Source organism: Gymnoscopelus braueri (assembly GCF_963280865.1).
Source record: "Gymnoscopelus braueri genome assembly, chromosome: 11".
NCBI classification, from domain to species: Eukaryota; Metazoa; Chordata; class Actinopteri; order Myctophiformes; family Myctophidae; genus Gymnoscopelus; species Gymnoscopelus braueri.
Genome location: NC_137613.1, coordinates 40,556,963 through 40,577,470, shown reverse-complemented (window position 1 = coordinate 40,577,470; position 20,508 = coordinate 40,556,963). Strand labels below are relative to the sequence as shown.

The 20,508-nt window shown below is 42.1% G+C and overlaps 1 protein-coding gene across 3 annotated transcripts in view; it reads left to right on the top strand.

Annotated features, from left to right (window-relative positions):
* samd12 (sterile alpha motif domain containing 12) overlaps nt 1-20,508 on the top strand; it is a 175,581-nt gene that overhangs the window by 39,419 nt on the left and 115,654 nt on the right. For all 3 annotated transcript variants that reach the window (XM_080441780.1, XM_080441781.1, XM_080441779.1), the window contains exon 3: nt 13,393-13,528. In XM_080441780.1, the coding sequence (XP_080297906.1) occupies nt 13,393-13,528 (136 nt within the window). The remainder of the gene's footprint in view (nt 1-13,392; nt 13,529-20,508) is intronic.

The window sequence follows — 20,508 nt, the reverse complement described above, 5'->3', positions numbered from 1 at the left end:
TAATAGCTTGTTCATAATTAAAATAAATTGTTAATCAGATCATTTATTTACATGATACACATCTATTTACTCTCTGTTACCGAGAAGTCTGCAAATTAGAGTCTGGAACAAGTATGACAAGTATGTGTAGGAGCCCTGTCACCTGAGCAGCCTTCTGCTGGGTGAAGCTGTAAACCAGTGGTTCTTAATGGGGTCAGGAACCCTCAGGTTTTCTTGAGGAGGTTCCAAATGGATCCTTACAGGTCCATTTTACACTCTCAGAGTTATGGGGCTTGTTGAAATTTCCACTCCCCCCAACGACCAGAAAATACTCCCTTTCCTTTTCCCCTTTATTTATCCAAGTTGATGTGATTGAGATCGAGGGAGATTAGGTCTGGTTACAGTAGCGTGACACACTGAAAGGTGAAAATCGATTAGCATTTTTTGATCTACCCCGACCCGGTGTAAACAAGGAAGTGAACAAGGAACGCTGTGGTCTTTCAGCATCGCTTCAATTGTTCCTCTTCCTCCATTGTTACTAATTATAGATCAAAGGTTTTATCAGAAGCGATACAGACTGAGTAGCTTATTTCCTCTCCAAAAATAGACTGCGGTTGGGATGGTGGGGAGAGAGAGGAGTGTTCATAATAGACACAGAAGCGCACGCGCACGCGCACGCGCACGCGCACGCGCACGCGCACGCACGCACACGCACACGCACCCCGCTCTAGCTCTCTTTCTCATCCAAGAAACCAGGAGTGACAGTGATAATTGGCTGTCGATCAAACTTAACTGGAAGTGCGTTCAGTCAAACCGTGTCCTTTGTGTAAACCCTGGACGAGCCTTTGAAATGCCAGCCTGTAGAACTGTGTTCAGTTATCTCACACACACACAGGCGCGCACACACACACACACACACACACACACACACACACACACACACACACACACACACACACACACACACACACACACACACACACACACACACACACACACACACACACAGAGGGTGGGACAGCTCGCCATGTGTACCTTTTTGTAACCTTACTGTCAGTGTTGCCAGATTCTGTGAAAGAAACAAGCAACCAGGTCTAGGAAAACCAGCCCAAAAGAAGCGACTATGGGCCACATGAGCACTTTAACATATACATCAGCTATTTGAAAATAGCAGATCTACAAGCTTACAACGCGTCGCATTGTAGATCGGCTATTTTCAAATAAAATCTTGCGGGGAAATTATAATAAGCAGATCTGGCAACCCTGCTTATTGTAGGTGGGTCCTAGGAGCTCAAACACTAAAACCATTCTGTGGTGTAAATGTGCTACTGTATAATGGGTGTCATGTGATTTGTAACCTGATATATTAGCATCATTCTGTTAGAAAAGAGTACAATGTTGAACACTAGGCATGTAACGATTCACTCAACTCACGATACGATTCGAATCACGATTCGAGGTTCACGATACGATTTTTCACGATTTTTAAGCACATTTATTTTCGAGACAAATTACTGGAAAACCTTGATTATTTCTCTTACAAAAATCATGTATTTTTTAACAACTGTATTTTCTCTTATCCTCTTTTCAATATATGAAATTAAGCCTTTTTTTATTATTCATGAGGTACATGCATTAACTGTAAGGTACACATTAAGACATATACTTTTTTATCTGTAAAATAATAACTTTAAATATATAAGTATTATGAAATAAATGAATTTTAAAACATATATCCCAGATGAAATAAATTATAAAGAAAACCTTCAAATAAACAAATTAAGGCTTAGCCTTTGTTCCAAGCTTGGGATTTACAAGTAATTTTTTATCTATGATATATTCAAAGCATTCTGTACACATTTATGTAATAAGGGAAACTGTTTTAAACTGCTCCAAATGAGATTAGATAAAAAATGTATTGATTAATATCAATGTAATTCGCTATATATCTGACAGACAGTGTTGAAAGGAGTTTGACGTTGTCAGCAGTCTGATACAATTGTTAAATTATTATTATTCATATAGATTATTATTCATTGTACTCTGCAGCGGCAGCCGCACCGAGGCGCTCCAGAATTAGCCGTTTTCATTAGAAGTCTATCAGTTGTATGTTTCCTACAGAGTTTAAATCAGACAGGCTAACAACAGCTAACAACATTGTCAGATGGGGGAGGGGGTAAACGGTATAGTTTGGGCTATTCATCAATCAAATAAACATGTTTACATGCGACGCACATTTCCCTCTTTATGCAGTGCGATCGCCTAGTTGTTTAGATTTCATAGCCTGAGAGGACGTGAACCCAACTCTGCCGTTCATAGCCTGCCGTTGAGTGAGTGAAGAAGAGACCGACAGGCAGCTATGGTGGCCCTGAGGGGACAAAATAGTAGGCGGATAACAAGGAATGGAGTCTGACTCCCTCTGCTGGTTGCATCGCGATGTCATATTTTATTGCATCGATTTAAATCGTCACCACTTTGAATCGATTTAAATCGATATACGATAAATCGTTACATGCCTATTGAACACAGATCCAAAGTGCGATATATCAGACCTGGCTGAAGTACAATGAAGTGTAATTTAACCACTTAAACCCTACCATACAGTATATACTTAGTATATACTATCTTCGCCAAAAATGAGCTTGTAAACCGGCTTTTTTTGGCCGGATGTTCGCCCCCAGAATAGGGACGTTAGGTTTCATGCAATCTAGGAACCTATTCGGTTAAAAAAGGGGGGGAAATATAGTTTTTCCCCTTTTGTTTTTGCCTCTGGGGCCACCACCTCCTTTTCTGTGTAGAAACGGGAACTCCTGGCTCCTCTGCTTTCTTAGTCCACTTCCTCCCGGGTGTGCTCTTTGTTTATTCCTACTAGTAACAACAACACTACATGTTTAGGGCAGTGGTGCTGACAGATTCTGCTGTTAGCAGAATCTATCTTTGCGAGATTAGGTTTCATGTGGTTAGTCTTTTCCCTTTTCATCTGCTCTCCTTGTTCTATGTTACATTGCGTTGTGGGTGGGGTTTGCCAGCCAGGGGAAGTTCAAAGGACCGCATGGAGTGTTGCCAGATTCTGTGAGAGAAACAAGCAACCAGGTCTAGGAAAACCAGCCCAAAAGAAGCGACTATGGGCCACATGAGCACTTTAACATATACATCAGCTATTATAAATAGCCGATCTACAAGCTCACAACGCGTCGCGATGCTACGCGTTGTGAGCTTGTAGATCGGCTATTTTCAAATAAAATCTTGGAAATTATAATAAGCAGATCTGGCAACCCTGACTGCATGGATGAACATGGCATGACACATTCCACTGTTTTTGTAAACTAGGCCTGGCTAATCTAGTCACTCACTTTGTATAGTTTGTTTTGTCACACTGCCGTGTCGGCTGGGTGGGGTTGGCCACATACTGTACACGGTAGAATTCTCAGCGTCAACACTTGCTATACATCCCATGTCCATAAGTATTGTTAGTGTATTATAATTGCCATAGTTGTAATACATTATAATCACTGTTATGATGCTTTATAGTGTGATTATAAGTCACGATAAGTGGTCAAGTAATGACCACTTATAGTGATTTATAATCATTCTATAACGCATTACAATAGTGCTTATAATGCATTATATAGTTATTATGTATTTTACAACTATGATAATTATAGTAAAACTATGATGAAAAGAGTCAGTTAGTGAACAGAAATTATGAAGTATTATTATGATACTTTACCTTACAAGTAATCATAAGAGGCTTTATGATGTGTTATGATTGCATTATGAGAGCTTATAACTGTAGTTATACAGTGTTATAAGCCGATTACAATGCTTTTTAGACTTGACCTTATAAGTCATTATAAAATGCTTTTGAAAGTGTTATGGTTATTGTAATAAAGCATTGTGTATTTATGAGTGCTGCTTATGACTACATTACATTACATTACAGTCATTTAGCAGACTATAATTATACAGTGTTATAAGCAGATTGTAATGCCTTATAAGTATGCCTATAATGCATTGTAGAAATGACCATCATAGAAAGTGTTTGTTAAGTGGCTGTAAATAGCATTTGATTCAAATGAATCCATAATAACGCGTATAGTGCAGATCTTGGAAACTGAAGGTTCCCGGTTCAATCCCTGGCTCTTCCTGGCTGAGTGTCCTTGAGCAACTTGACATACTGCTCCCAACAGGTTTTTTAACTTGCATGGTTGCCTCTGTGAATGGCTGAATGCAATGCACATTGTAAAGTGCTTTGGAGAAAGGTGCTATACAGGTATAAATGCACCATTTACCATTTAGGCCATTTCAGCTCGACTCACCAACCCTTTTAATGTAGAACAGGGGTCGTTCAACAGGGGGTCCGGGACCCCTAGGGGGTCATCAGAGTTATTACAGGGGGTCCGCCAAATCTTTGTATGATTGGGGAACATTAGCCGAAAATAGCAGATCTACAAGCTCACAACGCCTCGCAGCGCGAGGCGTTGTGAGCTTGTAGATCGGCTATTTTCGGAGAGATGGTGTAGAGGGAAAAGGAGCAGACCAAGTACAGAGCCAACGGTCAAGTTGACTAAATACTGAGGGTCTGAATTTAGACATGAACATGAATCCAACATATTAATTGAAAAGATAATGTGTGTCAAACACCTCTCTCTCAGCTAGGGGGGGTCCTTGACCTGAAAAACATCGAAGACCCCTGATGTAGAATATGAAATCATAACCAAGCCCCCCAACGGCTAGTTAAATTTGTAACCAAGCAACCCACGCAGGCACGCACATAAACGAAAGAATGTGTCATTCCCTTTTCTCCTTTGTACATATAGTGTCTGTAGTTGCTGATGACATGTATTATGGTGTTAATGTTTGATGCTATTGTGATTAATTGAATACATAGGACCACAATGGAAACAAGTCTTTTTTTGTGTTATCCTTTTAGCCTTAAAGGTAGGGTGATTTGTTTTTTGGTCAAAACGTAAAAGTTAACTCTGAGATTGTAATTTGGTTGCATTTGTACCATCTCAATGTTACTAATGGATAAATGAACACTGAGCATTTTACTGGGTATGCTCTTGTGTGTTATGGACCCAACTAACTCCCAAGGTCAATGAATTACGTTCTTTGATGTGCCTCAGTGAATTCGGCAGTGCCTGTAAATCCAATTTCAACCTGAGGCGTTTTTAAAAAGGCTTATTAATTCGACCAGCGCAAGTGTTATTCTCCACGCAAACCGTCCACACACAGTTCTCTGATACACACGCATGTGCGCGTGCACACACACACACACACACACACACACAGACACACTACATACACACAAAAACACATCGTCATTGTCAACCCCGTTCCCTGTATGTAACAGAATAATTAAGAAAGGGACTTCTCATCTCCTCATAACGCTGAGAGAGAGAGAGAGAGTGAGACAGAGTGAGATAGAGGCACAAAGAGAGAGGGAGCAAGAGAGAGAGCTTTAAAGACAAGAACAGAGAGAGTAAGACATAGAGGGAGAGAGAGAGCCATATCGGAGTCATTAATTAACTGGGTGCTGGAGAAAGTTGGGAGTTGACATGAGGCCTCCATGTCTCAATAGATAGTTACTCTAGTGCGTGTTTCTGGCCACTAGGTGGCAGTATGTAATAGTGAATATGCCCTCACCATGGCAGCGAATATAGCTCAGGAATTCTGCAGGTACTGCATTATGGAAGAGAACAGAAGGACATCATATCATATTAGCCTGTTATAAGACGGCATTTATTTATTGGACATCCTCAGAAGTGGAGTTGAGGCCAATCCTTCACTAAGACCCAAGTTGTGTTTGTCCTTATGCTCTTATGTAGAGCATCACTGTCTCTACTACATAACCGTATAACTTTAACCCTATATTCTTAATTGACCGGGGTCCCATTAGATCCTTTAGTATTTCACTCCTACGCCAAATATCTTTGCCGAAAATAGACGGCCTACAAGCTTACAATGCGTTGCGTCGTTGTGAGCTTGTAGATCTGCTATTTTTGGAATTGGGATGCTAAGATTCACGTGGTAAAATGGTGTCAGAAGATAAGATAACAACAAAACCTTTCAGTCTTGTTTTAGCACAAAAATTACATTGAATTGTATCTAATTGTGTTGTTTAAATTGTGTCAGAAGAGTCAAAGAAGACCCTTTAGTCTTGTTTAGCACTACCAATTTCATTATATTTAATTGAATTTTATTTGCAATGCAATTTATTATATTCAGTTTTACTCTGTTCTGCTACTAGAGAGAGTGATTGGAATAAATACATCCACAGTGATCCCTCAATTAGCACTCCTATCAAATGAGTCTCCAATCAATTAAATATGCACCAGACCTCAGATCAAATGGATCTCAAATCAATTCAATTCACACCAGACCCCAGAGCCCACGTTCCTTTTCAAGGTAGAATATTAAATTATAACCATTCTGCTTCACTTACTACGTCTCTACTCTACTATCCGGTATTATCTTGATAATAACCTTGTTCAAAAGCAGAGAAATGCCTTCATCAAAAATATCCACTGACCATCATCCTTGATGAAAAATATCACATCTCTCTGCTCTGAATAGAGGGGGGGAAATGATGTCATTAATATTTGAGTTCACGCTTCAATATGTGAAGCATCTCTTTCTTTTTTGGCTGTATCTGCCGGGCTTTGCTCCTCAATTCAATTCGTATTTCAATCTTTTTCACTAAATGGATTTCCTAGAAAATTTCAAAACTCTGTTATCTCTGTGCCGTCAAAGAATCCTTGTGTCCGATCTAAGAAGAAATGGCTCTTATCATTTCTGGAATGGAACAAAAAGAAAATAGTGACCCCCGTGGCCCTTGTGCCAGCCTATTACCGAAAAAATGATGAGAAGAGCGTAATGTGTCTGTCTGGAGATATGGTTTGCACACACATATATATATACAGTAACTGCAGCCTCTCTTGTACAACAGTTCAACAGGGAAATTTACTCTCCGAGTCACATGACCTTCATATCTGGAAAGACGGGGACTTATCTATAGGCAAGGCAACGTATCTTTTTTTATTAACCTCTTAAGCCCTATTTTATACTTTCGTTGTACGTTAGTGTAGTGCTACGAAACTGGCTGATCTACAAGCTCACAATGCATCGCAAGTTGTAGATGCTTCTTTACCTATTTTTTTGCCTATGATGACATGGCCAAAATAGGGGCGCCAGGTTTGAAAGTGGTTAATACTCCACAGTGTTAATTTCCTTGACTAAGACTAAAAGACTGAAAGACAAAGATTTTGATATTTAGTCCAGTGGTTCTCAAACCTTTTCATGTCAAGGACCCCCAAAATGATATGTATATGGCCACGGACCCCCCTTCTCAAAATATTTTGTTCCAGGGACCCCCAGGAGCAAAGATTTGAGTTACAAATGTTCGTTTTATAAAATATATATTCAAAGATTTGCACAAATGTTGCGCTATGAGCTTGTATATCTGCTATTTTTGAATGGCCAAAGTATAAAAAGTTTAAATTATTGTGACGCTATGTTAACTAATTTTGCTGGGGACTCCCCGATACCCCCCCAAGGACCCCTGGGGGTCCCCGGACCCCACTTTGAGAACCAATGATTTAGTCGACTAAGACTAGACTAAGACTCGGATGACTAAAATAGGACTAAAACTAAATGGTGTGTTATTCAAAAGACTAAGACAGAGACTACATCAGAATTTGCTGTCAAAATGAACACTGATACTCCATCACTGCTCTTATAACGGAGGCCCGTGGTTGACGTGGTTATTAATTTTCCTGAGCACATCCATAATGGATATTTAAATGGTTATCAGCCTAATTGCAATTATGGTTAATTATGTGCATCATGCGTGTTTCCACAGCGGTTGCTACGTGGTAACGTTTGTTCCTCCGTGCTATGGCTCCTTTTGACTGTTTCCCTCGTAGCTTTGTTGTTGTTTTTTTTTTAAATGTCCTTGCTCTGTTGCCAAGGTAACATGAAGAAATACGTGAACTGGGACTTGCGTGTATCAATTAAGCCAAGGACGGCATGTGGCAGAAAAATGTGGTTAATAACGTGTCTTGTGGGTGGTTGAGGGGTGTATTGTGTATAAACCATGTGTGTGTAGTGTTGCTACGGTTTGTGTGTGCGCTGCTGGTGTGGGCGTGTGCACATGCTACTTCTCTGTGTGCGTGTGTCCGTGTGTGTGTGTGTGTGACATTCATGTACTGGATGTGTGTGCACCACCCATCCTTATGTGAGTATGCACGCCCCACGCTCCTAGACATATTCCACTTAGAAATAAAGCAGGCTCCTTCTCTCGCCCCCTGAGCTGTCAGTCAAATCTCTAATTGGCCCGGAGTCTCTTGAACGTAGCTCGCCTGCTCACGATTTCCTCCGCTTGTTTTCTCTCCTCCTCCTCCTCTCCGGCAAGGCTGGCAGGAAAGGCTCACCTATTGTACCAGCCTCAGGAACACAGGCTCTGGGCCGCGTCCTGGCACATTGTAAAACACAGATGGCCATTGACTCAAAAATGGGTTCATAAAAACAGAGCGAGAGAGAGAGTCCATGGCAAACTCTCTTTGCAATCTGGAACTTTTGTTAATGAATAAAATGTAATTTTTTAACCAATCTGTATGGTAGACCATGTTAATACAATATAACTAGCACGTCTGCAGTGGTTGAAGGTGGTTCCACTACTCTTCCGCTGAGAAATTTAGACCCTGGTGTCTGGGTATGAAATCCACTCTATAGGTTGACAAGTAGTCCTGCCGGAAGCTCATAGGCCCAAATATTTCACCTGAACAAGTGGTGCGTTGCCCGTTCTACACGAGCTGTAGAAATGTGGCCTCTCGTCCTGCCTGGGTTCGAATCCCGGGGGTAAGATCGCGAAAGTTACGGACTGCAGCTTTAACTTCTGAACGCTCCGGATTTTGCAGTCACTTCCTCCTTCACAAAGTGTTGTTTACTCCGTCCCCTCTTCTCTCTCTCTCTCTCTCTCTCAGGCATTCAACACTAAAAAAACATGCACTCATACATCTCTGGCTCTCTCTCTCTCTCTCTCTCTCCCCCACTGTCTATCTCTACCTCGCTCTCTCTCTTGTCGCTTCAGGCTAGCAAGTCGGGGTTAATTAGCATTGAGCTGAGCTGTGTTTAATGGTTAATGTGGTTTCTTCCTGCAACAGCATTAAGCTCCCTGCATGGCTCCTCCCTGCAGAGCCTGTATGGTGGGCCAGCTCAGCATCCAGATCATGTGACCTTACCTGCCTCCCCTTAACCTGCATGGGGGTTATACCACCTCCGTGCCGAATCTCATTACTCTCCCCTAGTAAGCCAGGTTAGAGAGAGAGAAGAGAGTCTCTGTGAGGGACACGTTGTACTGTGTAATAACAGGGGGGGGGGGGGGGCGGGGGGGCGAGGAAACACGGAGACGGCAAGAAAAGATGAAAGATCCAATGTGAGTGCATGTGAGGGAGGAGGGGGGGGGGAAGACAATGTGATAGATTTGACAGGGACGGGCGAGCGATTGAACACGAGGGGGAGAGATGAGAGATGCGGGAAGTAGCTAGACGACAGAAAACAGAAGGAAATACTGGCAGTGCCTGGTTTTTCTGTGCCTTCCCAAGGTGGAGAGAGAGAAATGTCTTTTGATTGCAATTCCGCACCAGGCTGGAGCCAGAGAGAGAGAGAGAGAGAGAGAGAGAGGGAGAGAGAGAGCAGGCTGAAGTGGAAGGGAGTGGATGTGAAATTTTAACTCATTAAGACCTAGAACGCATCTGTGTCATTTCTTTGGCTATTCAAAAATAGCAGATATACAAGCTCATAGCGCGGCACCGAGTGCCGCGCTACGAGCTTGTAGATCTGCTATTTTTGAAAATTTGTGCAAATCCTTGAATATATATATATTTTTAAAGCAAACATTTTTAACTCAAATCTTTGCTTCTGGGGGGTCCCTGGAACAAACTATTTTGAGATGGGGGTCGGCGGCCAAATAGATATTATTTTGGGGGTCCTTGAGATGAAAAAGTTTGAGAACCACTGATGTAGCAACATAAAAATTTTTAAAAAAATTGATTTAGAGGACATTTTGTAGAATCGGCCTCAGGTCTTAATGGGTTAATCACTTTTTTTCGTCGTCTTTTCAGTTTGTAATTGCATTAGCCTCTCAATCAAAACCAGACGCACGCACTGTCTGTGAGCACTTTGAAGTCAAAGTGATCCAGTTGCACGGCCGCTTGCCTGCCTGCTCTAACTCATTGTAACAGGAATACGATAGTGTGTGTGTGTGTGTGCGTGTGTGCTTGTGTGCATGTGCGTATACCGTTACATGCAGTCCCCTAACATAGATTAATCGATAAAGGGCATGTTTTTTTGTCCTGCTGGATTAGAGCTACAGTACACTTGACTGTTTAGGCCTATCATCTTTCCCAACTACCTCACTGCAGTCGCAAGACACGGTGCTTATATTGGGATGCTGTAAATGCATAATTAACCTGGGCTAGTTCAGACATTTCTGCATTACCTCGAGACTGAAGCAAGATGTCTTCTTAACCCATTAAGACCTGAGAAGATTCTAGAAATGTCTTCTAAATCCCAAAAAAAAATTGGGAAAAAAAACCAAAATTTTTTTTCCTCGATTTTTCAAAAATAGCAGATCTACAAGTTCATAGCGCGGCACTCGGTGCCGCGCTATGAGCTTGTATATCTGCTATTTTTGAATAGCCTAAAGAAATCTAAAGTGACACAGATGCGTTCCAGGTATCAATGGGTTAAATAGAAAATGGGTGGGATAGGTACTTTGTTGATCCCAGAAGGGACATTGGGCTGTCCCACAGCAGATGTACCCAATATAGATGACAAGATTGGACAGATAGACGTACAAGCTGTTAACATGTGACATGACTAGACCCGTCTGCAATCAGAAGCAAATAAACCACAATAAACAAGTGATAAGCAGTCTGCTCACATGTAATTTAACGGGCTATACCAATGGCACAGTGGTTGCTATTGCTATTTTAGAAAACACGCACACACACATTTCGCATCGTAACATTTTGCACAAAGTTCTTGATGGATGGGAGGAACCATTCAGCAAAGAAGACGGCTCTAAAATATGGCTGTTACTGTATATATATTCACTATGGCCGATATTCTTTTTTTTTTCTAAAATTTTTATCCCACGATTTTGTAACCCTATTTTTTTACACCCAGTGCCAATTGTCTATGTAATCCTGGGCACTACCTTCCCTCTGCCAACCTAGGGAGGCCAGGGCCGAGCTCATGCCTCCTTCAATGCATGAGAGCCTACTGACCTTCTTGTCACCTGACAGGGGAGAGTTTCCCTGGTTGGACGTAGCGCGTGGAAGGAACACGTTATTCCAACCAGTTCCTTTCCCCTCCATCAGGCGCCCCGGCTGACCAGGGGGAGGCAGTATAGTGACCAGGATTACTGCATGTTTTTGTGAGGGTACCTACCCTAGGAGACACGGGGAGAACATGCAAACTCCACACAGAGTAGGCCCTTTCGCCAACCCCACCTAGGGTATGGGCACTGATGACGCGGAGGAGAGAACACACCCCCAGCGCCTACAGCGTCCCCTGCGGGAATCGAACCCAGGACCTTCTAGCTGTGAGGCGACAGCACTACCGACTGTGCCACCGTGCCCCCTATGGCCGACATTCTAAACTCTTTGTTGTAATTTTCTGAAAGATGTTCGAACTGACTTGCCATGGGATGTTAAAGAGACACTATCATCAATCCATTACAAAATCCTGTTTACCACCTACAAGGCACTCAATAATCTGTCTCCCCCTGCCTCTCTGATCTTCTCAACATTATGTCCCCTCCTGTTTCCTCAGTTCCAGTGAAGCCAACCTCTTGTGGAGGTCCCTGCAGGCCAAGTACAGTACTGTACCTGGGGGGGACAGGGCTCTCTCTGTTGCTGCCACCTCCCTCTGAAATGCACTCCTCAACTATATCAAAAATGCCCCCTCCCTCCCCTTCTAAACCTCACTCAAAACCCACCTTTTCAGGATAGCTTTTCCCTGCTGAGGTCTACTTAGGATGTCTCCCCAACCCATGCTTAACTTTTTTTTTAAATCGATTTTAATCTGGCACTTTTTGTTTTCGTTTTTTTTATTATTATAGTTGGTTCCTTCCTTTTCTTTATGTAAAATTACTTTGGGTACTTAGAAAAGTGCTATAGAAATCTGAGTTATTATTATTATTATCATGATTTTCAACATTATCTCTGTATATTTGTTGTAGGACTAACATTCCATTCGCATGCCGTAGCATTCACTACGCTGATGGCTCGCAGGCTGATACTTAGACAGTGGAAATCGGAGAAACCTCCCTCATTCCAACAGTGGGTCAAAGAGGTACTCTCTATGATACCTTTGGAGAAATTGAGATATAATCGTAGTGGCTCCAAAGATAGATACATTAAAACCTGGACCCCTTTTATAGATACATACTCCCTTATATAATTGACAACGCTCAACAAATCGGACTCTGACGGCCTCTGGCTGGAGGCCTACAAGATATAGACGGTTGGATACGAAATATATATTTTCTCATCTTTATTTTTATTCATTGCTCTCAATAATGGAACTGTCTCTAACTTGACCTGAAAGGAACAACATATTCTGACAAAAGTTAAACTGTTTGGTTTGTCTGTCTTGTGTCTTTTTCTTTACTGTCAAGTAATTATTATTATTTATTCATTTTTTGTCTTGTCGTTTGTCTTGTTATGACTTTGGAGGGTGGGGGATTGTGGAAATAAGATGTCGTACATAATGTCATATGCTTGTATTTTCTATGCAATATATGGAAAAATAAAAACAAAGTGTTTTTAAAAAAAAAGTTGACCGGAGATCAATCAGTGAATTACTCACTGCATTGGGTTTTAGCTGCTACCCTCAGTGGCCATGACATTGTCCTTGTTTGCTTTTATGACAAAATAGTGATCTCGACCTCAACATATTAATCGGGTGGATGTAATGGCGGGTTATAGAACGTATCGGTGTACCAGGCTGATCCTTGCCCATACCGTAGTACATCATGGGAATTGCAGGAACACAAAGAAAGGCAGAAATACTTCTTTCTGTCAATATGTATTGTATCATAAATATTGTCATTTCTATAGATTATGATAATGTAAATAAACATCAATAGAGTATCCCCTCTGGAACGCATCTGTCACTTTAGATTTCTTTGGCTATTCAAAAATAGCAGATATACAAGCTCATAGCGCGGCACTCGGCACCGAGTGCCGCGCTATGAGCTTGTAGATCTGCTATTTTTGAAAAATCTTGGGGGATTTTTTTTTTTTTTTTTTCAAAACAACTGTTAGGATTTAGAAAACATTTTTAAGATAATTGCCTCAGGTCTTAATGGGTTAATTAAGAGTGGTTGTTTTCTTTGTCTAGCTGCAGCCGGGGAACGTGAAGCTGTCCAAGCCGGTGGCCCTGTGGACCCAGCAGGACGTGTGCAAATGGTTGAAGAAACACTGTCCCAACCAGCACCAGATCTACAGCGACTCCTTCAAACAGCACGACATCACAGGTATCACGAGGCGCCTACTAGGCAACATCGATGGGTTCATTCCTTTACTCTTAGTGCAGTGGTTTTCAACCTTTTTCATGCCAAGGACCCCTAAATTGATATACATTTGGCCGCGGACCCCCATTTGAAAATGTTTTGTGCCAGGGACCCCCCAGAAGCAAAGATATCAGTTAATTTTCACTTTAAAAAATATTAATATTCAAAGATATGCACACTTTTTCAAGGTTTTTGAAAAATAGCTGATCTACAAGCTCATAGTGCGGCACTCGGTGCCGCACTATGAGCTTGTATATCTGCTATTTTTGAAAGTGGTTAAAAATGGTTGTGACGCTATTAACTAACTTTGCTGGGGACCCCCTGGTACTCCCTCAAGGACCACTGGTGGTCCCCGGACCACTGGTTGAAAACCACTGCTCTAGTGCCACCCGAAGGCCAACATTCCCACTTACAGACACACACACACACACACACACACACACACACACACACACACACACACACACACACACACACACACACACACACACACACACACACACACACACACACACACACACACACACACACACACACACACACACACACACACACACACACACACACACACACACACACTCTCAATCTCATAAACGAATGGGCAGATGGCCTTTCCTCTAGTGTCACCCTTCAACCAAAACTTCCACTTGGTTTGAGGAGCAAAACTTGCCTCTAGGGTTTTGCAAGATTTGTACGGCCTTCCGTTTGCATTAGTGTTATAGTTCCGAATGTCTCTATTTCTGCCAAATGTTTTGTGTTGATATCAATTTCTATTTCGGGGAGTTGTACCGTATATTTTAGGCATTTAGTTATTTTTCCGTTTCACGAATCACCTTAACGTTACTGTTTTCTATGTAGCATTAATCACATTTCAACATGGCATACTGTAGGCATTTCAACACATGCATGCATACATATTCATAATGATATGGTACAAGGACAACGGCAGCTCAGATGCCATGCCAACACAGATAATATTATATTATTACCCACCAATCACGCATTCAGCTCTCAGTCAGTGCGTCCAGTGAGCAGGGGTTGCCAGATCTGCTTATTATAATTTCCCCGCAAGATTTCATTTGAAAATAGCCGATCTACAAGCTCACAACGCGACGCGTTGTGAGCTCGTAGATCTGCTATTTTCAAATAGCTGATGTATATGTTAAAGTGCTCATGTGGCCCATAGTCGCTTCCTTTTGGGCTGGTTTTCCTAGACCTGGTTGCTTGTTTCTCTCACAGAATCTGGCAACACTGCCAGCGAGGCACACACACGCTGCCTGAATGCATACTAAGGGGGGAGCAGGAGCATAATACAGCCATCACAAGTCTCCCATGCACACCCCATCCTAAAGCAACGCTGTCCATTTTGAGCTTTTAGATCTATACCGGTCCTACAGCCGGCTCCTCCAAAGCGCCATAGCCTTCCCCCTCTCTGACTGAATACAGAAAGAAACCCCATAATTGTCATTTCATGCTCTCTGTGCAGCTGGAAGTCATTCATAACAAGCCAGGTGCTCTCTGCAAACCCGATGTGTGTCCTCCTCCTCCGGCTGGCTGCCGCGCCGCGCCCCATCCTCGTCGCCACACACAGCCTTCACCGTCTGTCCGTCGTCCCTCCATGCCTCCTGTCACCGTCACCGTTGACAACCGTTACCGCGTCAATCACCCCCCCCTAACGAGGCCATTCAAGGTCACTCGCGGCGCTAACGACTCTCCAGCCACATAACGAGAGGACAGCGGCTAATTGCCTCGCGCGTTCTACCTCTCAGAGCACGACGGAGCCCATTAACCCATTAAGACCGGGAATGTGTCATTTAAGATTTTAGCTATAGCGATTATTTTATACTTTGGCTATTCGAAAATAGCAGATCTACAAGCTCGTAGCGCGGCAGCAAGTGCCGCGCTACAAGCTTGTAGATCTGCTATTTTTGAAAAATCGTAAACATTTTGGCAAATCTTTGAATACATATATTTTTTTAAACAACATTTTTAACTCAAATTTGTGCTTCTGGGGGTCCCTGGAACAAAATATTTTGAGATGGGGGTCCACGGCCAAATACATAAATTTTTTAGGGTCCTTGACATGAAAAAAATGTATTGAAAACTGATATTATAGCAACATACGTTTTTCAGAAAACTGTTAGGAATTTAGAAGACATTTATAGAATCGGCCTCAGGTCTTAATGGGTTAATATGTTTATTTGTTACTTCCAACATCCTCATTGACTATGCTGGCCAGATGATGATCATTAAACTGGCTGGAAAATGCAGCCCCCCCCCCTACATATCTTTGTGATGTAATGCATATAATTGGATGAAGGACAGGGCAATGAAAGCATGTTAAGAACAGCAGCAGATGAACCTGTGTCATCCCTGTCATGCATTTGGCAAAACCTTCCTCTTGAGGGATGTTTGTAAGCAAACATTAATATTACTCGAAGAACACTTTAGCGGTGCCTGACGAGCCTAATGTATTCTTCTGTAGTCTGTAAATAAATTAGCCGTTCTCTTATTAGCCTCTCGGTAATGGAAAAACAGCAACCCAGCCTCCTAATGAAGTATTAACGTAATGCTTGTTATTGAGGTGTGGTGGTGTCATACAGGATGGTAATAGTGCAGAATGGGTTAACTAAACACACACGCGCGCGCACGCACGCCAAAACACACAGACACTACAGCCCCAATTAGGCGATAATGACATGCAAAAAACATGCAAGTAATTCAGTTTGTCGTCGCATCAACCATTAATTAACAGAACGCAATTAAAACAGGCCAAGCCATACCAATTGGGCTCCCTCACTCTGCAAATTTGCATCCCAATCAATCTTTGAAAATATCATGCAGATCTTTTTCTCTCTGCTCTTCCACTCTAATAAGAATAAACAAGGGAAACAAATGATGAATGGAATATCGTGGTGGAAAACAATCATGTGTACACAAACATACCGAGCATGAATACATTTATGAATGCACACAGCGAGCATACATCAGAGAATATCTATTTATTCAATGTGCTTGTCATGCAGTAGATGGGACTCTCAGAAAGTGGAGTGAGTGTATGTGTGTGTGTGTGTGTGTGTGTGTGCGCGTTTACTTCCTTGCCATTGCCAGTAGATAAGACTTGTGTTTTTGATTTGCAGTAGGGCTGTCAACTTTCCTCAGAAATGATATTCGAATATTGGTCTTAAAAATATGCAGATATTCGAATATATTCGAATATTATTATTATTATTATAAAAAAACATATATATTTTTTTCTTCACATTTTTTTTTTTTTTTTGACAAACGGTACAAAAATCAATGTATCAAGTGCTCGGATCCAATAAAACATCTTGTTTGTTTTTATAACTTCATACATTGTTTTTGTATTGTCCCTGTCAAATAAACATATATATTTTTTTTATTCTTTTAATTAGAATATACATTTTCATATTCGAATATACATATTCTCCCAATATTCAAATAATATTCGAATATCGAAAAGCTGTTGGTCTCCCCTGCGCTCATAGGATTCCTTACTGTGTCCCTGTCCGTTCCATCGCCATAACAGAATACTTCTCTTTCCTGCTTACCAATAGCACTCGATTCCACTTTGTCTTGGCCACATCAACAGTCATCCCTTTGACAAAGTAGTGAATCGATAAACGGTCTCTATTTCGGATCATAATTCAAACGGCGAGCTTTTTCGTCAGAGAGACAGGCAGGGAGGGAGGGTCTACCACTCTATTTAACCCATTAAGACCGGGGAACGCGTCTGTGTCATTTTTAGATTTCTTTGGGCTATTCAAAAATAGCAGATCTACAAGCTCGTAGCGCGGCACCGAGTGCCGCGCTACGAGCTTGTAGATCTGCTATTTTTGAAAATGTGTGAAAATGTGTGAACATCTTTGAATATACATGTTTTTTTTAAGCGTTAGGATTTAGAAAAAAAAAAGTTTTTAAAATGGTCTTAATGGGTTAACCACTGTACGACTGGGGGGCTGTACTGTGTGTCTGCTTAATTTATAGCCGAAAATTAGCCGATCTACAAGCTCACCACGCGCCGCGATGCGACGCGTCGTTTGCTTGTAGATTATCTTATTTTTTGTCACGCGACACCGTTTGTATGATGAGGTACAAATCGGGCTTTAAACTTTGAATGGCCTCAGTATGCAGCAGTCGCCTCGCCTGCCTGCCAGCCCCCCCCCCTCCCCCTAACCTCCAGCCAGAGAAATCAATGTTTCCTATCCTTTCCCCCCCTGGCCTATACTGCCAAGAAACGCCCTCCCTCTCACCCCCCATCCCTTCACTTTCCTCACCTCCTCTGTCCCCACGGAGACAGCCCCAGAGCCTGACTTTAAACACAAGCTGTCATTAAAAATGCATTAAAGCATATTAAGGCGTAATTAGATATTAGTCCTTAATCCAGCACAATTACAAAGACAAAACCCCTTTTGCACAGGAAGGTTGCGGCATTGCAAATGAGTTGAGAACACATTCACAATCACCCCAAGTGGAACCAGTGCTACAAAAAAAAAAAGAAGGTGTGCCGGGCATATATAATATAACAGAAACAGGAGGTGCTACGTGACAGTTGAATTATATTTTTCTGTCATGGAAGAAGGAATTGAATTAGAAACATGGAAATTCAATAGAGTCTCTGAAGGCACACAGAGTTGAGAATTAGATGCAGCTGTAGCTACGAGCCTGTCAACTAGCCAAGCAAAGCCCAGTCTCTCAGCAACCGAGCCGAGTGATTCTGCCATTTTGGCCAATTTGTAAAAAAACAGGCAGGTTCTCGGGATTATAGTGCGAATGAAAATGGCAGCGACTGCCCGGGTGTGTGTATAGGGACCCGGGGTATACAAAGAAACCCACCATCCATCCATAAGACCACTCCAAAGGAATAAATGGAAAGCTCGGGCCCATAATATCCGTTGATGTATGGTGTTATAAGGCCTTACTCTTGAATAATTAATAGCCTGTAATATTAGCGGTTTAATGAAGGGCAGCCTGTATCCAGCAGTTCACAGTACGGCAGTTCAGACCTTTAAAGGTCTGTGCTAACCCCCCCCCCCCTCACATCCACCCCTCCCCCCCCACCCCGGGTGCCAGATCCATCATCTCTCTCCCAGTAAGAAAATCACAGCAGCCTTGTGTAGCTCTGGACGTGTTCTCTCTTGTCCCCCCTGGTAGGTCTCAAAAGGGTTAGCAAATGTATATTTGATGAGCCACCACGACAAAAAGAAAAGGATGAAAGGTGAAAAATGCCATTTCCCGACCAGCCCGTGACACCGGGGCGATATAGGCCCCAAAACAGCACTTGAGAGATGGGGACGATGAGTCCCGCAAGGCGCTTACGGAGGAGGCGACCTCCATCACGGCCGCATTGATGTGTCACCAAGGAGCGGGCGGGCGGCGGGCTCACAGCTAAAGCGGCGGAAAGGGGGGCAAAACATGGCTGCGACCATTAGCTTGCAGGGCCATGAAGTTACGACTCCACCGGTGGCCATTGTTTTGTGTTTTTTTCCGGAAAGGACACTTGGAACAGCTCTCATTTGATGAGCTGTCTGGGGAGCAGTTCCAACTCCGAGACAGACGGAGCCGTGGTTAGTAAAGACTGATTTGAGCTTAGTCATACTCGTACACATTGTTGCCAGATTCTGTGGGAGAAACAAGCAACCAGGTCTAGGAAAACCAGCCCAAAAGAAGCGACGATGGGCCACATGAGCACTTTAACATATACATCAGCTATTTGAAAATAGCAGATCTACAAGCTCGTAGATTGTGCTTGAGCTTGTAGATCGGCTATTTTCAAATAAAATATTGCGGGGAAATTATAATAAGCAGATCTGGCAACCCTTCTCATACAGTGCGACAGTGTTGTGTCCCGCGCCAAATATAGCCGCTCACAATGCGTCACGATGCGACACTTAGCTTGTAGATCAGCTATTCGCGGCACAGGACATCGTCACATGGCATAGTATAACTTGAGCATAATGCTGTTGGCAAGGTGATGGCTGGCGCTGATGGCTACTCTGCACGTATATAAACGATTAGATTGTTATAATGGGATGTTTAGAATCTGGCTGCTTTGTGTTTCCCTATGGATTATGGAAGCAATGTTAATTTTAGAGATGGAACATAAGATACATCAGTGCAGTTAAACCAATGCAGCAAATTGTACAATCTTTGAATGGCCTCGACTCAACACTTGTTCTGAATTCTAATAAAGTCGAATAAAATAACGTTCATTGTTGATGGTCATCATAGTTTATAGAACCGACAATATTTACTATGCAATAATAATGAGTATATTATATCGATACAATTCAAAAGTTTGATCCCAGCTCTTCATATACGTAGATGTTTAAAATGCTGTATACAAAGCGACTCCCTCACACACACTTTTTTGGTTTTGTGACAACATTTGAGGATATGGAAAAAATAATATCAAGGCTATCTATGCAGCTGCAAAGTGGCATTTACTCACCAATTGTGTTTTTTTTATGTCAAAAGATTTTTCTGCTTTAGTTCAATAGTGAACAGTTAGGAAAGTGCCTACACTTAAAGAGGAAATCAGTAATGAAATATCAATTGTTTCTACAGAGGCCAATGTCAGAGGACAGCCATAGCAAAGTGAAACAATTTAATACAATATGGAAAAAGATGTTTGAAAAGGTTACACAGTATGACTTTAAGTCATCTAATACGTGTGAATTTATGTAACAATAATTTGTTATAATGATGATATATTACGCACGCACGCACGCACGCACGCACGCACGCACGCACGCACGCACACACACAGGTATATATACTGTACTTTGTTTTATTATTGTTTCGTTATTACTCATGTCTACTGTGGTGTTTCTATGCAGTATATGTCAACTGACTTTTCCTCAGGATCAGTAATGGTCTGTCTAGCTATCTACACATTCCTCAGAGCCCATTGGACATGCCCT